At 38.4% G+C, this 20,299-nt stretch overlaps 1 protein-coding gene across 16 annotated transcripts in view; it reads left to right on the plus strand.

The window, feature by feature from the left end:
* The window catches only part of LOC112453316 (nesprin-1), a 98,027-nt gene that overhangs the window by 50,216 nt on the left and 27,512 nt on the right, over positions 1-20,299 (plus strand). For 9 of the 16 annotated variants that reach the window (XM_025013998.1, XM_025013999.1, XM_025013991.1 and 6 more), the window contains 5 exons: positions 2,911-3,721; positions 3,799-3,957; positions 4,029-4,391; positions 4,480-4,590; positions 7,498-19,305. In XM_025013998.1, the coding sequence (XP_024869766.1) occupies positions 2,911-3,721; positions 3,799-3,957; positions 4,029-4,391; positions 4,480-4,590; positions 7,498-19,305 (13,252 nt within the window). Of the gene's footprint in view, positions 1-2,910; positions 3,722-3,798; positions 3,958-4,028; positions 4,392-4,479; positions 4,591-6,700; positions 7,273-7,497; positions 19,306-20,299 lie in introns of those variants that run through there. The other 7 variants (XM_025014004.1, XM_025014002.1, XM_025014003.1 and 4 more) reach the window with 2 other exon arrangements.

The raw sequence follows: 20,299 nt of genomic DNA on the forward strand, positions 1-20,299 counted from the left end.
GATGAACAACATTAATATATTCTTTTTTACAATCGATCATTTCAATAGTGAACTTTCTGCTAAATGATATTTCGGATAAAATTAAAATTCTATTCATTTACAGTTTATACTACTCAACGACACATTTATCTGAACACTTTTAAACGATAGTATACGTGCACGTAATCTCAGTCGCAATTTTAATTGCTATACTATTTTGCGATTGTTGTTATGACTCGTGTTATTTCATTGTGATAGTCACGGTGCCGATTAAACCGTATGCAATACGAATGGACGCGTATAAATCTGCGGATTCAATCCGGCTAAGATACTGATTCAAACTTCCGAAGATGTCCATATTTTCATTAAGAAAGACTGCGCAGCAAATTATTCAAAAGACGCAAAGTCGCGCGAAGAAATCTGTAAAAGAAATCTGACAATAAGAAGTTCTGATCGAAGTTACAAAATTTCTGAAGTTGCGCGTTTTGTTACGGCCATCGCGCATTTTTCACGTCATTATTTAAATTCATCCCGTACAGTCTTCTAGTTCTCCGTAACCCATTGGCCTTACATCTTCACCGTCCGATTATTCTTAGGACGTTCTTGGCTAGCCAAGCCGATTCTAAGACCAGGCCGCATGCGTCGCAGCGCCTGGTCGCGAATGCGTCTCGACTGGCGTCTAACGCTAGCTTAGGCGACTATATCTCTTCAATAACGTTTCGAACCGCGAACGCTGCTGTTTGGCTTGATAGTGCCGCGCCATACTGTTGTCCGGATAAACACGAGAGTAAGGACGAGGATTAAAGAAAGATTAAGCGAGAAAAAGAGAAGAAAGTGAGAAGTTCGTGCTCGGTTCGCTATCGACTGATTCACGAAAACGCAAATATCGCGCGATTACTGCAACCGGATACATATAGGTACATTTATCGCTCCGGGTTATCGCTCAATTGCGATATTCGTACAGATAGATTGAGAGTGATTTCATTCAAACGTCGCGGCGTCGCCAGTAACGAGAAATTTTTGTGATATCCGTTATAGGTACAACGATTAACGAAATAGAATCGCGCGTAGCACATGATCGCAATCAGCGCGAGTTGCGCGATCGATGAAGCTATCGCGAGTTATACGAAATCGCGTGAGAACAAATAATCATTTCCCACCCAAACTCATAGCGCTGAAAATAGATCGCTGCGTGCGAATGTTAATAGTTCCTGAAAGGAAATTCATTTGGCGATGCATTTGCGATTCGGCTGTCGCGGCACGCAAATTTATCATTCTAATTTCTGTTATTTCAAATATGCAATTTTCATTACTGCGCGCGAACCTGTGAATAAATGTACAAAATAAAAATATTGTACAAATTCTATGAAAAGTACATTACATTCAACGTTACGTAAAAAAAAACCTATTGAGAGTGTAATCGAAGAAGTTTCCATGATTTACATACATAACTATATAATCTATTACATCGCAAATCTCTTTTTCCTTTTATTTTTTAGTTTCTTGTCCGTATTTCATCGCGTTGCATTTGCCGGCCGGCGATCTCGCATTCAGCCCGGCGCGATGATGTCATCGTAGAATAAGAATCGTTGTGCACAAAACATTGACATCGAAAATACTCACGGTCACGTATTTAGAGAGCGACGTGACAGAATCGGCGAATGTATAATCGTCAATTTTTAGTTAATGTTAAATTAAAAAATAGTATATTGTATAGAGCGGTACAATTAATTGCAGTAAATTATTATAATGAGGTTTTGATCTGTAACAAGTAGACCAAGAAAAGAAACGGATAGATAATAATAAATTTCCGAGTCCGAGAAACAAACGTACATGTCATCGTTGAAAAAATAGATCGCTTTAGCGCTGACGAGTCAAAATTGTACGCTTTCCTTCCGAAAGGACGATGACAGCATGCAAGTTCTTGGCAGATGACATCAACATTTAAATCATTCTTTGCGACTTATATTGATTGTGCAATCAGCAGCAAAAAAATCACGTAATTTGCGCTGGTCTTAGAGAAGACTTTTCTGCATTTATTTAAAAAAAAGAAGAAACATTCTTTACTGGATATAAAATGGAAAATATTATTATATTATATTAATATCTATTATTAATGTTTTATTAAAAAGTTGGACATTTTTATCTATCTTCTTTATTCGCTCCGATACAAATATCAGTAGCCAAAAAATAATAGCATTTCGTTTTGAGACACGCCGATTATGTTTCGTGTCGATGAAATAATCGTTTCGTAAAATCGTGTAGCTTCTTCTTCGAACAGTATCTTCCTCGTAGTATACCGCGAGTGTGAACAGTCTGCCAAGCTCCCGTCGGTACATACTTCCTTCGTCTACTTTTAGCCAAGGCTGCCCCGACTGCGCGACTTCGCCTGGGATCGGGCCAGCCGAAGCACAGCGACACGCATTTCCGATTCTAAATTCGTCTACCTCACCACGAACGATCGTTTAAGGCCACTGATCATTCCATAAAATTTTTTCCACGTGGAACTTAATATATTATAACACATTCGTCTCGAAGATATACCTGTTATACTTATCCGAATGATATTTCAATAAGTTATGTAGTACATGCGTGTACACGATGTTAAGGTCAATGATAAGAATAACTTTTTATAATTTATCATTATATGTAAACAGTTTAGCCATTATACTATTTATATTTCTTCGTGCAATTGATATTATTCAATTCTTTGTTCAAGAAGAATATAACATTACAAAGACAGGTATTTTAATTTCAAATATTAAACGATCGATCTTGCTTTTCTCGCCAATCGCCAATCTTCCCTTAAATGTTCAAATTTACATAAATTCAACGTGCTTATATGATAAAAGTATATTTTTAAAAGCTGCTCTCTGACCACCGCGAGAGAGGCTCTTTCGCAGAGAGTCACCGTTTGAATCGTCCTTTTAGACTCGTCGATTCACTTCGTGGGAAGTCCGAGAAGGCGAACGAGGCTCTGGAGGCGCTCGACAACATCGAACGTGAGATCGAGCGCCTACGAAAGCGACTGAACGAGGCGCGCGAAAGCGCCTCAAACTTATACGTTTACGGCGTTGATCAAGACGCGACCGAGATCAAACTAGGCGAGCTACGCTCACAGGTTGAGGATCTCGTCGACACCGCCAAGAAGTTCTCAGGAAACATTAAGGCGCGGTACCAAGCTAGCCAGCAGCTAGTACCAAGTGACATTACCCAGCATCTGACCGCACTCGAGCTTTGTGCCGAGGCAACGGCACAAACAATGGAGGAGAAACAGAGAGAGCAGAAACGTGCCAGGACCGTCAGGTCGGACTATCTGGCCGACGTGGACGAAGTGCAGGCATGGATCCGCCAAGCCGAGCTCAAAGTACAGGACAGATCGGTCGAGCCGGCCATCCTCAGGGAGCATCTCAGACAAATACAGAACGAATTGGGCACGATTAGCGACAAGCTCGAACGACTGACGAAGAATGGGCAAACCATCGTCAAGAACACGAAGGACGACGCCGAGAAGGAGCTGATCAATGGCACGATCGGCAATCTTACGGAACAGCTGGCGCAGGTCAGGAGCTGGCTGGAGGAGAAGAAACAAATCGTGGGCGACACCCTAGATGCCTGGCAGAGGTTCCTCACGCTTTACGAGGCCGTCAAGGCGTGGACGGAGGAAAAAAGACAATTCTTAGTCGAGCCACTGAAGCTCAGCACTCTTGTGCAAGCCAGGCAGAGACTGCACGAATATTCGGTATGTGAAGGAACGTTATTTTTCGCGTTCTAAGATATGTACGACAACGTTCGGCTGAAACTTCCTTCATTTTATAGACGGCAGTCAAAAGCTGCAAGCAGGTGAATAAGAATCTCAGTGATATGGGCAGAGAGTTGGAGAATATCGGTCAGGTAACTAGCGTAGGTGATTTACCGGAGAAGTTGGCCGAGGCAGAGGAGGGCAAGGTTCAGGTCGAGGGTCAGCTGTTGGAAAGGGTTAGTGAATAGTTTCTTCGGCCGAAATTTAAGCTATTATCAGCCGATTACCAAAAATCCCCATATTGCAGAACGCACTGCTGCAAGAGGCCAGCGAAGAGTGGGAGCAATGCGAGAAGAAGATGAAGGACGTGCGGAGCTGGATGGAGAAAGCCAGGCAGACATTGGAGTCGCCACAGAATAAGAAGAAACCGTTGCGCGATCAACATGCTATTCGCGAGAAAATGCTCAGCGACATCGCGATTCAAAAAACGAAGATCACAATCTCGGTGGAGAAGCTCGAGGTCCATTTTAGGTCCGGTATCGTCGGTGACAATCGGGTGAAAGACACCGCCGACGATCTGATCGCCGAACTCAACTCTCTTCACGGCACCGTCAAAGAACAGGCAACTTCTCTGGAAGCTTGTTTAGCGCAGATTGATCAGTATCAACAGGTTAGCGGAATGGAAGAAGTGGCCTTCAGACTACGATAGTACAATTTTTTTCTCCATATCGAGCGAGATTGTCTTGTTTCCGTTTCAGGAAATTCAACAGTTGAGACAACACATTGTGCAGGCGGAGCAACAGCTGAGGATGGTACTCAGCCCGACGTACATGCCGAATGACCGAGAAAAGGCTCTTCAAGAGCAACAGGTAGGCACAAACCTTCTTTCCCTGACTTTCTTATCACCTGCACAAGCGCGCTGAAGCAGCAATTGATTTTTGCATTTGCTCGATACCAACTCAAAACCACCACCAAGATAACGCGTTGTTTTACCGCTCTTTGAATTGCCATATCACGCGCGCGATTGTCGGGGGTAGTTTTCTGCGCGTTTCCGGGCGCGATTAAGCAAATGTCTCTTCTCATTTGAGTAATACTCGCGTGATTAGAACGCACGTGACCTATAACTAACCGTCGATCGAGCCACTATTAACCACATTATAACTACAATTAACTTTTGAGTTATTTGCCATTTATCGTCTACTCTTGCTATATCGAAAGACAAAAACTATTCTTATATGAACAAATTCTACAAATTTGGAATATTAACGGATACAATTAATTATTTTACTACATAAAATTAAGAAATGGCCAATAACTACACAAGCACAACTAGCAGTGAAAACATCTTAAATAAGACCTTTTTTCAAATTATTATCATATATTTTGTTTTAAAAATAATTGCAATTATTAAAACGATTAATTCAAGATGTTTCCGCTGTTTATATTGTACATCCATCTTTTATCCTGCATCCTACCTTTTTTTTTAAGCGCGTACTTAATTTTTATACTTTCAAAGCGTTTTATGCGCGCATCAAAGCTTCAATAAGTATACCAACATTATTTCTCACCGAGAACTTAATTCGTTAATTAATCTCTGCCTCGTCATTAACAGCAGTTGATTTTCAGATTCAAATTAAATTATCGATTCAACGGATGAATTTAAATTTTGCATAGAATTTTCTAAACTATCCGGTATTTTATTGTCAGATAATCATCTGCTATAATTATCTGCTAATATTTACTAAAATCGCCTATCTTGCACTTTTTATAGTAGACACAAGAACGCGGATTGGTAATTGATTTAATTTTGAAAATGAATGTTTATCTTTCTTTCTTTCTCTCATTTGTAAGTACGGTGATAAATGACACACATTCGTGAATTGGAAATCGAAGCTTTAAAATTTTCGATCTCGTGTTCATCATGGTGGTACATCGCTTACGGGGTACTGGTTGGTATCATGTTCTAACTATGTTGTTCCGTTTTCCTTTTCTCACATTTGCCCAACGTACACACGTCTAGTCTATTCCTCGTACGTATCCTAGTTCTTAAGATCACTTAACTTTGCGAAACTTTTGTACTATCGTTTCTAAAGGGGATTACTTGATTTTGCTTGTTTTCTGTGTTTCTTTTCTCTGGATTTTTATCGTTTAACTGTTTCACTTATCACGCGTGTACATCGCTACATCTTCGTATATATACGCTCACACGTGTATATGTATATACGTATCTTTCTCTTTACGTACATATTTCTGTCCATGTGTGTGCGCGCGCGCGTGTATGTTTACGTAATAAGTAATCACGCACATACGCCACTTACGTTTTAGAATGAAAGACCACGTAGCAAAACGCGAAGTACTGCCGCACATTCACGTAAAGCGTGTCATGCACCGTTTACACGTACGCATACCTTACGTGATCTTTGGATCTTTACGTTGGACTTTTGTAACTCGGAAAAATATAAGCCATAGGAAAATCAAGTGACCTCCGATGTCAAGACGCGTGCCGAGACCATGCGGGACACGCAGATAGAATGCTGATATTCTTTTTTTTTATAATACGTACTAGTTTCTGTTTATTATTATTTCATTGCATTTCATTTTTTTACCAGTTGTTTCATTTATAAATTTTTCTTTGCTGTACCCCTTACTCCTTCACACCCTTGTCATTTCCAACAATCGCCTGTGCTACTTTATCTCTGCCACTATCACATCTTCCTATCGCTATCTTCGTTATCGTATTTCGACCCTCTTGCGATCATCGTCGTCTACGTCGTCCACGTCGTGTCACCGGGATCGTCACCATTTCGTTCGTCATTCATCATCTCTGGTTGTGACTTTTTCGTGTTCTGCGTTCCTCTTCCTACTCAACGTCTCCTTCACCGAAACTATATCATGACCTAACCATCCTTATTCCGTCCCTCTCGCTCGTTCGACGTGTTAACGCTCTTGATTTGCCTTCACGATTTCGCGCGTGGTCAGATCCACCGAGAGAAAATCAAATCCTTGCAAAGTAAAATCCAGGCGCGCACCGAGAGGTCTAAATTACTCGTGCAACGAGGCACACCAGACTTGGAGCCCTTGGACCCATGACAATAGAGATCTACCCCCGTTGAACGAGTCCGGCTCTCGTTGTCGTTATCTTAGCTTAGCTTCATGAATAGAAGTTACGCTCGTCTATCTTCAGTTTAATCCTTACTCGCTACTATCGATGAATAACGACAACGATAGCTGTCGCGTGTCAAATTACAAAACTTGATCGAATGCAACATTAACGATAAAGGCGAGATAGAAAAAATATTAAGTGAAATCCGTTCTCGTCTTCGTCGTCGACGTTCTTCGATAAAATCGATAAAACGACTTTGTTTTTAATACCACGTAACTTTTCTAAGTAAGTTTTTATCGAGCACTGATTTTCTAATAGATATCTCTAAGATTATGGACGCGATTACGTTACCATGTATGACCGCGCGTCTTTTGTCCTAAATATCTGTGCTTAAATAGCCGTACGATGTGACTGAGTAAGGAAAATAAAAGGTCCGTTTAACTGTCAATCGGTATTCAAGTACATTCATTCACGAAACCCACTCATTTTATTTACATACACAGAGAGAGGTTTTTCGATGTATTCTAATGCGACCTGCTCAAGCGAAACCTTGGCTTTAAAAATGATACCGTCCCCTCATCCCACGATGAATGTAAAGAGATTCCTCAAAATTGACATAGTGTATGTATTCCATTGTTGTGCCTTGGCTGACCTTCCGTGGTGGATAAAGCAGAGCCTGCAACAACGGATGGAGGATTGGAAGGAACGCAGCAAGACACTGGTGGATCAGATACATGCGGTGGATCCATACTACGTACCCACCAGCGAGTACCGGTTCATAGGCCAAGTCTCGTACGCCGATATCGCAGCAGGACGTACCAATAGTCCGAGCTCGAGAAACTGTAGCCCGTATAGACACCAACGAGAAGCCACTCCTCCTACCATGACCGCGCAAGTGTTACGACCTGCGGTTATGCGAGCTCAAAAGTTGACCGTGGAATATCCTCCTTCGTTAGACGAGGCACAAGTCTCAAAAATGCAAACTCAGGAAAACAACGCGAACTTGAACAAATCAAAATCGCAACTGCGAGCCGAGACACGCATGCAGACGACGGACAATCAAGGCACAATCGAGGTGGAAGAATGTCAGCAAGATATACCTGAAGTTATTGTCGAATCATCTGTGCCACGTCGAGGACGATCGCTTACGCGCAAGACAAACTCATCTAGGGTGAGAGACCCCAAAACGATGGTGGATCAGGAGGAAGAAATCGACAGGTGTGATAATTCTCGTCCTGGCGCGAATTCCAAGCAAGAAACGCAAAAGGAGCCCGTGAGGGACACTTTAGCACCGTGTGAAGAACGAAAAAGACGTTCGCCCAGTCCTATGTGGGTTCCCGGCTCTACCTCTTATGCCGACATTCTTCGCGGATGTATGCAGACGACGCAGGTTAACACCGCTCCTGCACAATCACCCAGGCAAAAGATGGTTTCTCTATCCGGAGAATCTCGACGCGGTCGGGCCGAAGTTCATCGCGCGGAACAAGTCACCGTAGATACTGTCGCAAACATCGACAAATCTCAACAAGTCACAGAGGTTCAGCAAGTTGTACCGACGCAAGAGATACAGGTGGAAAACGTGCGAGTCGCAGAGACTTACTGTCAACCCACTGAAATTTCCACGGAGAAAGCAGAAGATCAAAGCTACGCTGAGTCTGAGCCGACTAATTGGGCCGACGAGGCCCTGCAGGATTACAATGTACTGCAACATGTGAAACCTTACGAGAATGTGCCGAGACAGCCGCAAACGACGGAGATCTACAACTATATAATACCGGAGACGATGCCGGAACTGGTAGGTTTCATCGGGTCTCATCTCGGAACATATCCAGTGAGTTCGTATGTTTACGCGCCGTCCGGTCATCATCAGCAAGTGCAACAACTCGATACAATAAATTTAAATCCTTATAACAATGATTCTTTAGCTTACGCGCCAGAACATTACGTCGCGCAAACTACATATCTTTCGGCATCGGACATTTATCAGCAGACTCCGATGCAGCAGCCTGTCAGTGATATGAGACACGCAACTACGATGTTGACAGAAAAGCCTATTGAGGTGCCAGTAGTTAAACAACCTGAGGTTTCTAAAAACGCAATTGCGACTGAACGTATCGATAAGCCTGAACAGCAAAAATCTATAAATGTCTCAAATGTAGAAAATTCCACAACGAACGAAACAGAAGAAAAAAATATGTCATCGTTGAATAATATGGAGACCAAAGGACAGGCCTTTTCGTACGCGCAAATACTTTCGCATGGACTCGGTCCGCGTGTTACCTCGACACGAATTGTGACTGAATCACCAGCCGCAAATTATCCCAGTAAAGAGCGTTCTAATTCACCAAAAGAGTTACCTGAGTTATCATCTCATGAATTATCGCCGTTGCAGGAATTAAAATTCGAGCAAGATCCGCAATCATTCGCGGTTACATCTGAACAATCTAGACAATCTAAAGAAAACGATTGGGACACGATGAAGAAACGAGAGGTCAAAAAGAGACAACAGCAATCGAATGATAAAGCCAAACAAACGGATGAGAGAAAATCTCGAAAGCCTATCGATAAACCGAAGGAGAAACAAAAGAAAGAAAAATTAAGTCCGCCGAAACAGTTGGAAACGCAAGACGAACCCGTTCCTGATAAAATCATCGATAATACAGCACAAAAAGAGGAAAAACCGATGCAGCAAGAAGAGCCAGCAATCGATTTAGTAGACACAAATTCATCACAAGAAAAGAAACGTAGACAAAAGAAAAAGAAAATAGATAAATCAGTAGGAGATGAAATTGACAAAGCACTTAAAGAAATCGAGGACATGGATAAACAGAAAACAAGATCTCAAAAAGACAAGCCTAAAGAGCAAAACAAAGAACAAAACAAACCTCGAGATTCCATTAATGAGGTGGAAAAATATAAAGATGAAGCTGACACGAAACAAAGCAAATCCAGTGAAAAATTCAAGAAATCAGGAAAATCTAAAGAAGTAACAAGGGTAAAAGAAACCATGTCTATGGAACATGCCACACTGCCAAGTCAAATTAAAGCGTGCGATCAAAGTATTTTAAAAGATAACGCGGAAGATAAAGAAAGTACGAAAGATGCGAAAGTTTTAGATTCCAAAAATGAACAAGAAGTCCGAAAAGATATTTCCAAGGAAACGTTGAAAAATCAGTTTGAAATTGACAACAACATTATTAATTCTGACAAACCCGACGCTACAATAAAATGTAAGAATAAAACTGACAAAAATATAAAGGCTAAGGAACGAAGCAGAGAAACTTCAGAGAATAAAATCCAGGATCAATCGGATGTTTTAAGTAATAAGAAAAGGGATAAAATAGATACTGTCGACGACAATGTACCAGAGGTTGTCAAATTATCAGCCACTCAAAAGATCGAATCCGAAAAAACAAATGAAAAAACAAATACAAAGATTGAAGATACAAGAAAGCATAAAGATGTTTCAAAAAAAGAAAAGAACAAGGCAAAGTCAAAAGAGCTGAAGCTGGAAGCTGAAGACAATAACATAAATCGAGAAAAGCTCGAAATTAATATTAAAAAAATAGTCGAAGATAAATCTCTGGAATCAACCAAACCACTGATTGAAATAAAAGAGTTTGATTCAAAGACGGTCGATGTTACAAAAATCACTAGTGATATAAGCGAAAACACGAAAAATAAAACCAATTCTCGAAAGAGAGATAAAGCCTCTAAAAGTAAAATAAAATCTGAAGTCGCAACCGATACATCATCGATAATTATGACAAGCAAAGTTTTGGATGAGATAAAAATAAATTTAAATGATAAAGAAAAATATGACGTTCCAAAATCAGAACAAATGCCCGAAGCTAAAACTGCAGAACCAACAGTAGTAGTTGAGGAAATTCCAAAAGAAATCATATTAGAACCTGAATTAAAATCAAAAAGCTTCACGAGAGAAAATTTAGAGACCATGGATAAAATGAATGAAAAAGAAGCTGTTAGTAGTAATACAAAGATGATTGAGAAAACTGAAAAACTAGAAGTAGAGAAATATCAGATAAAAACAACGAAACAGAAAAAATCCGAAAAAGCAAAGTCTAATGTTCAAGATAAAAGTAAAAGAAAAGAAGATAATATTGAAACAGCACAGTTTGTCAAAAATAAATTTGATGGAAAGAAAGATGAGCCTGATATCGAATCTCTAATTGCATCTACGATAGAAACTGTCGTTCAAGAACAATCCACGGAAAAATCGAATTTGGCTGAACATATATCACTGTCCAATAACAGCTGTTTTGTTCAATCAAAAACGGACGAAAATAACCACGGCGTTAAAATAGACGAGGGAGAAGATATAGCATTCAGCCAAGTTAATAAATGCGCGCCAGAAACTGTTCCTAAAAGTAAGAAAAAAGGCAAATCAAAAAACAAGGCTGTCGCTCAATCTACTGAATTGATACATGACATAAAATCTACAGAAAACTCTAAATTAAAAGATGTGATTGAGACCACAGCATCTGCAATTGTAGAGCTAGTTACATCGTTAAACGAAGGAGTATCTCGCAACGAAACTATGAAACTTACTAAAGATGATGCTACGTCAGGAGCAGCCTCAAATTCATCCGAAAAATCTACACCAATACCGGAAACAGATTTAACTATTTCCACGACATTTGAAAATGTTGAAATCATCTCTACTATAGAAACACTTTCTAAAGAGTCTGAGATTTCTTCAGAAATAAATAACACCGCTATGGACATGAAAGAAAAATATGAGACTATTAAAAACGGGAAACTCGATTATCCTCAAGAATCAATTATTAAAAACGAAGATATTAAGACTGATATCAATAAAGATTCTTTAATAAAAGAACAGGATATTAAAAAATCAAAAGATGTGCTACCTAAGGAAAAGACATCGAAACGCACAAAGAAAAAAGGCCTATCTCCTAAGCACACAATTGAGCAAACAAAACAGTCTTCTTCCTTTTACGATAAGTTCCAAGAAGAAATCGTTTTCAAGGATGATTCAACAAAAAGAGAAAAAACTCCGAAGCTTATAACTAGTCCTAATGAAGAAAAATTTAACAAAAATCTACCTCTTCTCGCGAAAATTGATAATATTGATATCGAAAAGACTCAAGAATCATCGAAAAAGAATGAAGCTGAAACTGAACTTGATTCTAAAGCTTCGAGCGATTCGGTCGATGGAGCTCAAGTACATGAAAAACACTTAGATGAAATTCATAATAATAATTTAGAGTCGGAACAACCGCCTTCGACAGGGAAGGCTTTGATTATAGAGAAAATGATTACTACCGTAACGACCACCACCAGCGTTCCAGGATCGGTAAAGGTCAAGCCACCCGATGTCAAGTCCGTTAAGTCGGTAGAGATCATAGAAAACATACCCCTTCCCAAAATCGTAGGTTCCAAAGTTACCGAATTGATCACTTTGCGCCCTGAAACCGTAGAGGCTAGTCTTACCACTACTTACGCTAGGGTACCAAACGATTCTCTCATTAGTAGTTATTCGGTGCAATCGGATCAGGCAGCGATTTCTCAAAAAGTAGGTTTAACTTCCCCGAATTCCACCGAGAACATCATGGTAGTCGACGATAGCCTATTTGGTAGCGTGCGAGATAGGAGAAAGATTTGTCCGGGCACTTCAGAGAATCGCGATATGTCAAATAAGTCCCCGCCGTTGACCACTGCACCGGAGGAGAGGAAAGGAGAACTTACTGCTCAATTAGATGATAACATGGAAGGATTGGGAGATCAATTAAAGGTAAAAGTTCCTGAAGAGAAACACGAGAACAATAATATGAAAAAAGAAAACACTATTATTTCACAAAATGACAATATTAGAGAAAGTCAAAATATTAATAATTCTGTGAAAAATGATAATATTGTATTAAGTGATAAAACTAGTCAAGCTGATTCAAATATTCTAACTGAGGAGCAGGATACGCGCATAGATGGAAATGAAGTCAATGTCGAAACATTAGCCAAGGATGCTAAAGAAGCAGCAGATGAAAAAATAGAATTAAAATATGAAAGCAAATGCACGATCAGCAAAATAAAGAGCGAAGAAATATCCGAAAGTATGAAAACAAAAAAGCAAATAGTGCCTGAATATTTATTAGAGCTTATTAAACCTTATGCCATGGATCGCCATGCTTACAATCATGCAGAAAGTAATTTTTATCGCTATTTCAAAGTCATCAAAATGGAAATAGAACCACAACCGCCTACTGTTACAGCTCCAAGACCAGAGAGCGTAGAGAGAATTGTACAAGAATCGGTGATGAAACCGGCGATTAAACCAGCGAGTCAAGAAATGCATGAAGTCAATGACAGAAGACATGCTCTTATCATAGAGGCGCCAAAGTATCCGATCACCAGTTTTTACGAATTTGAGTCGCAATGGATTAAAACGAGATCCACCCCTGAAAAATCTCTATCTATTTCTTCAGACGATTCTGAAACATCTATAAAAACTGCAATAGGGAGAGAGAAACAAATTATTGAAGAGAAGAAAGCAGTAAATACAGTGTCTGATCTTACAAAAGATACAACTGCGATTAATGTAGAGAAATTTAAAACATTCGAAACAAATGATGATAAAGACAAGGAACCGAGAGATTTACAGCAATCTGTACACTTGGTTTCCGATGATTCCTGGATGAGTATTTTGGATGAGCCAATAATGATTGAGGACAATTTTGATGCAGAAGAAAATTTAATTAATGAAAAGGCAAATAAAGAACTGATAGATGTCAAAAATCAAGATCAACTATTCACAGAATCGGTTGAAGAAATTCAGAAACCGGCTATAACATTAATTAGCACATCTGCTAATAATGTGCCATTTGATGTAATAATAGATTCAATTAATACTACTAGCGATTCAATATCACAGGCAATTACAGAATTAAATGTCTCTGTTAAATCATCCACGGAAAAAATCAATGATAATCAATTGGCAGATGCTGGAGCAATAACAGATACAAATATACAAGCAGACGAAACTGTTATAAAAAATAATGTTGACGCCGAGCAAGAAATGTTGGAAATTAAAACACCAACAAAGATATCATCTGTACACTTAGAATCTGATGATGCTTGGATGGCTCTTCTTGAAGAAGAAATAATAATTGACGATGATTTTGACGAGCTGGAAACAGAAACAATAAAAGACGACCAAATTGGAAAAAGGGAAAAAAGAATTGAAAAGAAAGGAACAAAAAATAAACAACAGGAAAAAGAAATCGAAAAGAAAAAATCAATTGAAAAACAAGAAGACAAGATTGAGCGGAAAGAACCAATTATTGCAAAACAAGAAGAAAAAATTAAAGAAGAAACGATGATTGTAAAACCAGGAGAAAAAATTGAGGAGATAAAAGTAATCGAGAAACATGAAGAGGAAATTGAAACAGAAGAACCAAAGACTGAAGTTCTAAATAATAAACCTTTAACGGAAATTGCTGTAAAAGATGAGTATCATACTAGCATAAAAGATATTCAAAATGAAACTTTATACACGGATGAAAAGCAAAGCGACAGAACAAAAAATCAACCGAAGAAAAAGAAAGAATCAAAACATGCTAAAGGCACAAAAACTAAAGATCAAGCAAAGATTAAAACTGTAAAGCAGCAAAGCGATATAGAAATTAAAACAGATACCGTTGAAGGTGATTTATCATTGTTACAAAGTAATTTAGAAGAACATAAAATATTGAAAAACAAAACTGATTCTAAAATAAAAGAAGCAGAAAAATCTTTGATAGCGGACGAACAAGCTGAATTACATACAGATAATGCAAAATCAAAACTTCTTTCAGACGAATCTGTATCAAAACAAAAGTCACAAGATATGATTGACGAAGAGAAGCCGAAACGTGAAGAACGTAAGCTGAAATCTGATAAGAAATTCAAGAAACAAAACAAAAAATCTGAGATTACCCCTAAAGAGAAATTAGCAACGGCAAAACGTGAGAGTGACATAAAGAATGATGACAATATTGTTCTCTCTAAGACGACAGAAGTCGAATCAGATATATTTGAAACATCACCGATTGTGCAAAAACAACAGGAGTCAAAGGATGACGTGCCTAAATACGATAATCGATTAAATCCGAATGCGAAATCGTGGGCAGCCATCGTTGGTACAAGAGATACAACAGAGCCAACTGTTATTTCTGTTATTTCGAAAGACGAGTCTTTGAATGTTCAAAAATCCGCTATTATCCATCAAGATACAAACGATAGTATTATGAATATTGTAAAACAACCACAAGCGTCGATTGTGCACGATTTATGCGAAATTCCATCAAAAAAAGAAATATTTACAATGCACTCACCTTCATTAGAAAATCAGATAGATAAAAATATCGTCGAAGAATTGAAGACAACAATGGTGGATGAAATTGTCAAACCAATCGCGGAAAAGTCCACCGTATCGTCGAAACAGCTTAAAGAAAACAACAAATCTTACGCGCAAGTCACAGCCTCTTCCCGAAGAATTTCTCCTCAGACTTCTCAAGAAGAAACGTATTCAGTCAAACCTATTCCATTAAAAATTGGTCATTTAGCGATTAATGTAAAAACATCGGACGAAGTGCGCGAAGATTTTAGTACAGAGAATACAGAGAAATTACAAAGTTCATTAGAACAGGGTAACAAACCAGTAGATGAAATTATAGTACAGCAATATTCTGATCACCAAACGGTTACTGGAAACCTCACTTCTCAAGAAGAATCTATTCCTTGGGTAGAAGAAGTGGAAAAAGAAACATTGACCATCTCTGTCAATTCTATCACTATGACAGATGACGAAGCCCACGCAAAACATACAGAAAATACATGGGCCGCAATAGTTGGTAAAAAATCTGTAGAATCGTCAGAAATTAATGATATTCCTAATCTCGAACAAAATCTTGCTAAATCAGAACAGATTATGGAACAATCTCCGACGCAGGTCCAGATTTATGTGGAGGAGGCCCCTAAACAAGAGCCTATAGAAAATTTAGTTCAGGTGGATGAACAAGGATTTATGGAATTTGTTAATCGGAAGGAATTACGCTCCAGACGTTCCAGATCGCGTTCTCGAAGTGCTAGGCGAGAGACTAACAGACACGCAATTGTAGAAACCTCAAATTCGATTAGCAACAAAGAACCTAAAACACTAAATATAAAATCTGAAAACAGCGAAAGTGTTAAAGCTAAGACTGAGGAGCCTGTACACGAGGATGAAAAGAAAGCAGTTGACGAGAATGACGAATTGGCAAAGATTATTAAAGAAGAAAATGCCAAACCATCTAAACAATCACATGCATCTAAGAGCACAGATAAAGACAAGCAGAAAAATGACTCGAATGAACGAAGCAATGAAAGCGAGATGCAGTTCGCAGAAAATGAAATTCATAATACTGAGAGTAAAATTATTCAAGGAATCAAACCCGAACTAGACGTAACATTTAAAGGTAAAAAGAATAAATCGAAGAAGAATAAGTCTGGTAAAGATTACGTGAAACAGCAGGCTAAAGTTAATGAACAAAAAGAATTAAAAGATATCGAAAAGCCGAAAGAGGATAAAAAATATATCAATGAGAACGAAGTAGAACATAGTAAGATCCAATTAGAAAATATCGAAGATCGATCAATAAAAGAAACACAGTTAATTAAAGATGCAGAACATTCGCAAGAGAATAAATGTAAGGATGTGAAAGCACTTTCGATTATAGATCAAGACAATGCTACGAAATCTAAGAAAAAGAAAAATAAAAAGGGAAAATTTGTCATTGAGCAACTAATTGAAAATACCTCTGATATTGACAAAAAGACAGTTATGGTTGGAGATTTGGAGGAGAAAATAGAATCACCAATAGAGTCAAAATTAGACGACGGAGTAAAAATAAAACTCGAAGAAGCAATTACTGCAAATATATGTAATATACCTACGTATTCAGAAAACGAAGAAACTACAGCAGAGATAATTAACGAACAAGAAAATATTAAGCAGGCTATAAGTATTGAAACTACAGAACAAGAAGGCACTAAGCAGAAGCTGATAGTTGACGAATCAAAAAACGCAGAGGCATGTAAAGAGTCTTATTTAGAAGAAGAAAAAAATGTAACGGAAGAAGAGGAAATTCCTAAACTCACAAAAGCGGAAAAACGAAAACAAAAGAAAAAAGCGAAAGTTGCCCAAAGCAAGTCTACCGATTTATCTGACAATACAAATATCGTCGAAAATATTAAAACTAAAGAAACGGTTGAAATAACAGAAGAAACCATAAATACTGCATCATCGAAAGATAAAATAAATAATGCATTTGTATTAAAAAAGAATGATGAGCCGATAATACAGTCTGCACAAATAGAAGAAACTGAAAAGCCTCTGGAGAAATCCGAAGCTATGATTGAAAATGAAACCTTACTTCCACAAATAACTTCGATAAAAGACAAGCAAAAAGTCAAAAGCAAATCCAAATCGAAGAAAGAAAAACGGCAAGATGATAAAACCAAATCTGAAAATTTTACAACGATTACAGCTGACTCTAAAGAAATCGAAACTCTACCTACTGCAGAAAACACCGAGGTTATAAATTTGTCTAAAGACATATCAGTATGCGATATTAAGCAGACTAAGAAAGAAAATGTCAAAGATCACGTATTAGACGATAAACTGACTTTACAATCTCCAAAAAACATAACTGACAAGAACGATTTCCCTGTTACGATAGAAACAATTAAGCAAGAAGACATTAAAGAATCAAAATCACTTGTGTCTCAAACAGGAAAAGAAGTAGATGAAGAATCAATTAAAATTAAAGAATCGCTGCCATCTGAAGAGAATAAACAAAAACAGAAATCTTCGAAGAAACAGGATACTGAAGATAAAAAAGAATCTCAGAAAGAAAAGGATGCGATAAAATCCCCGAAAGAAGATGCTATTAGTATTACAGATAAAACTGCATCGATTGCAACTGAAATGGTTCATGTAACTAGCAAAGAAACAGTCCTCGAAATAGAACCTAGCGTTGATTTTACAGAAAAAGAAGAGAACAATATTGTTTCAAACAAATTTGCAAAAAAACTGGAAATATCTATTAACGAAAAAGAAGAAGGAATGAAAAATAAATATGAAATAAATGAAAAACAAGTAGAAACGACTGATGCTGCAAAATTAACAATAAATTCAGAGAAGATAGAAATAAATGAACAGATTATTGATCAAAAAGAAAATATCTCCGAAGAAGCACCCGCTGATAACGTTACTTTGACAGAAAAAACTGAGTTACCTCAAACAGGAGAACCGCACCCTAAACCTGATGATATTTCGAAACTGTACGATATTACAGTTAATAACGATATCATGAAAATTGAATCGATATTGATATCAGATAAAACAAACAATTCTGCCGATGAAATCGAAATGGATACGTCCGTTCCAATGAATCATGTTTCCAAGCAAATAGAATCACCGTGTGACTCGATAAATGCAGTTATAAAACATTCTCCACAGTCAGATAAATTATCTTCAACTGTACGACAATCCTTTGAAGACGAGGACAAATTAAAGCGTATCGCAAGCATCGAACAAGAGACTTCTGATCTTTCGATCGAGCGCGAGCGTCCGAAATCCAAAGTACAATTCTATATAGCGGACGAAATTTTAGTTTTGAATCCTGACCGACGAAAGTATATTCCATCGACGTCCTTCCTGCAGGAACAACCTATAACCGACTTGTGTAGCTCGTTCTTGTCTATCGACGATGGTTTTTGGCCTGATAAACGACTCTATCACGAAGCCGAACGTGATCATTTTGAGAGCTTAGCCTTGCATACGAAAAAGAGTCTCTCATACGATAACAAACATGAGTTCGACGATCATCATCGTCCCCGAGATCGCGACGATGACAATTCGGGTGGCGGTGGCGGCAGTGGTAGGTCACGAGATTCTTGTGGAAACTCGCATTCCCTTTTGGGCGCACCCCAGACCGAGCGTATGATAGCCGATCTACCCGGTGGGATGTGTAGCTGGAGCGACTATAGCACTTATCTATCGAGCGAGAGCGAGCGGACACTGGATCACAGTCTACCACTCGGCACGATCGAGGATCCAACGTTTGATTCGGGTTTATCTTTGGATTACTCGTTGCCGAGTGATGTCCAGTCATCATCTCCTGAGTTCCTCTCGTCATTTCCTCCCTCCCATAATCCGCAGACCGAGTCGCGCATGGAGTCTCTTACAGACGCCGAAGTAACCCCGAGGGAATATCCTATTGTCTCTTCTTCGAATAGCTTCCAAAGTCCTAATCATCCTAGCACTTGCACCAAGTCGTCGACCTTTGCCCATCTTCGTCCACAATCCAAACTGCATTTAGGTAATGAGATGAGGGAGGGATCCGTGCAACGGTGCAGCCTGAACGGGGAGGTGGAGAGAGAGGCGGCTAAAGGCGAAGCTGAAAGAAGGATACGCAGGATCCAGGTGCGATCACCGTCACGGCCAGTGCTCGGTCTTGTTCTAGTCGAATTTGAACCAAGTCCGCTGCCATATGTATATATACATGCATATGTATATATATACTTGTTGTATTTAGTTATCTGGATTGTCTACCACTGGTTTCTCGCTCTCTCTGTCTCTCATTTTGTAAAACGACTACGTTTTCTTTTTCTTGTTCAATACTGAGTCCAATGTGTGCGATTTTCTTGTGTCGTCGATTATAGCCCATGCATACATGAATATATCGTTGTTGTTGCTCTCCCTGCTATTGCTATTATCGAATTATTATTATTATCTTGTTCTAATCTCATATAATAAAACATTTTAATTTTTTATATGTAACAAATCGAAATTAATTAATAGAGTATATTCTTGTCATTCGCATAAAGGGATAATACAATCTTTCTTTTGTAAAATATAGCTTGCACTATTTGCATGGTTATTCCGCTTCTAAACATGTGCTTTTTGTGTATATATGTTGTTACTTGAATAGCCTTTATATTGCGCATACTTTAAGATATCAATTTTTCTATTATATAACTTGTTATTATATAATTTGTTATTATATAACTCATAAAATATTAATTTTATGAGAATTAATAAACAAGCGATATTATCAAGTATCAACGAAATAGTTGATGCAGAATAATCAAGAATTATCAATAACTCATAGGAAATAAAAATAATGCGCAAAACAGTTCCTGATTCTTTTTTACTTTTGGTTGCTGGCAACTTTACGTGACAGGTCTTTGCATTCAAATTGCTTAGCGAGGTATCCCGAAATTCATTGACAATTTGCATGACGAGAATTTATTTCTCCGTACATAGAGTGATTATATATATTTCAACAATAGATATTGAAGGAGCTGTCCTCATCGATGTGCTTTCATTGTATGTTGCGCAGTGTGCTTTTGTAATAACGGATAATATCTTTTCTTACAGGGTTTAAAAGTTTTCAGTTAATACGATTAATGCAACG

Source organism: Temnothorax curvispinosus, unplaced genomic scaffold, assembly GCF_003070985.1.
Source record: "Temnothorax curvispinosus isolate PA1 unplaced genomic scaffold, ASM307098v1 QBEX01004246.1, whole genome shotgun sequence".
Classification (NCBI taxonomy): Eukaryota; Metazoa; Arthropoda; class Insecta; order Hymenoptera; family Formicidae; genus Temnothorax; species Temnothorax curvispinosus.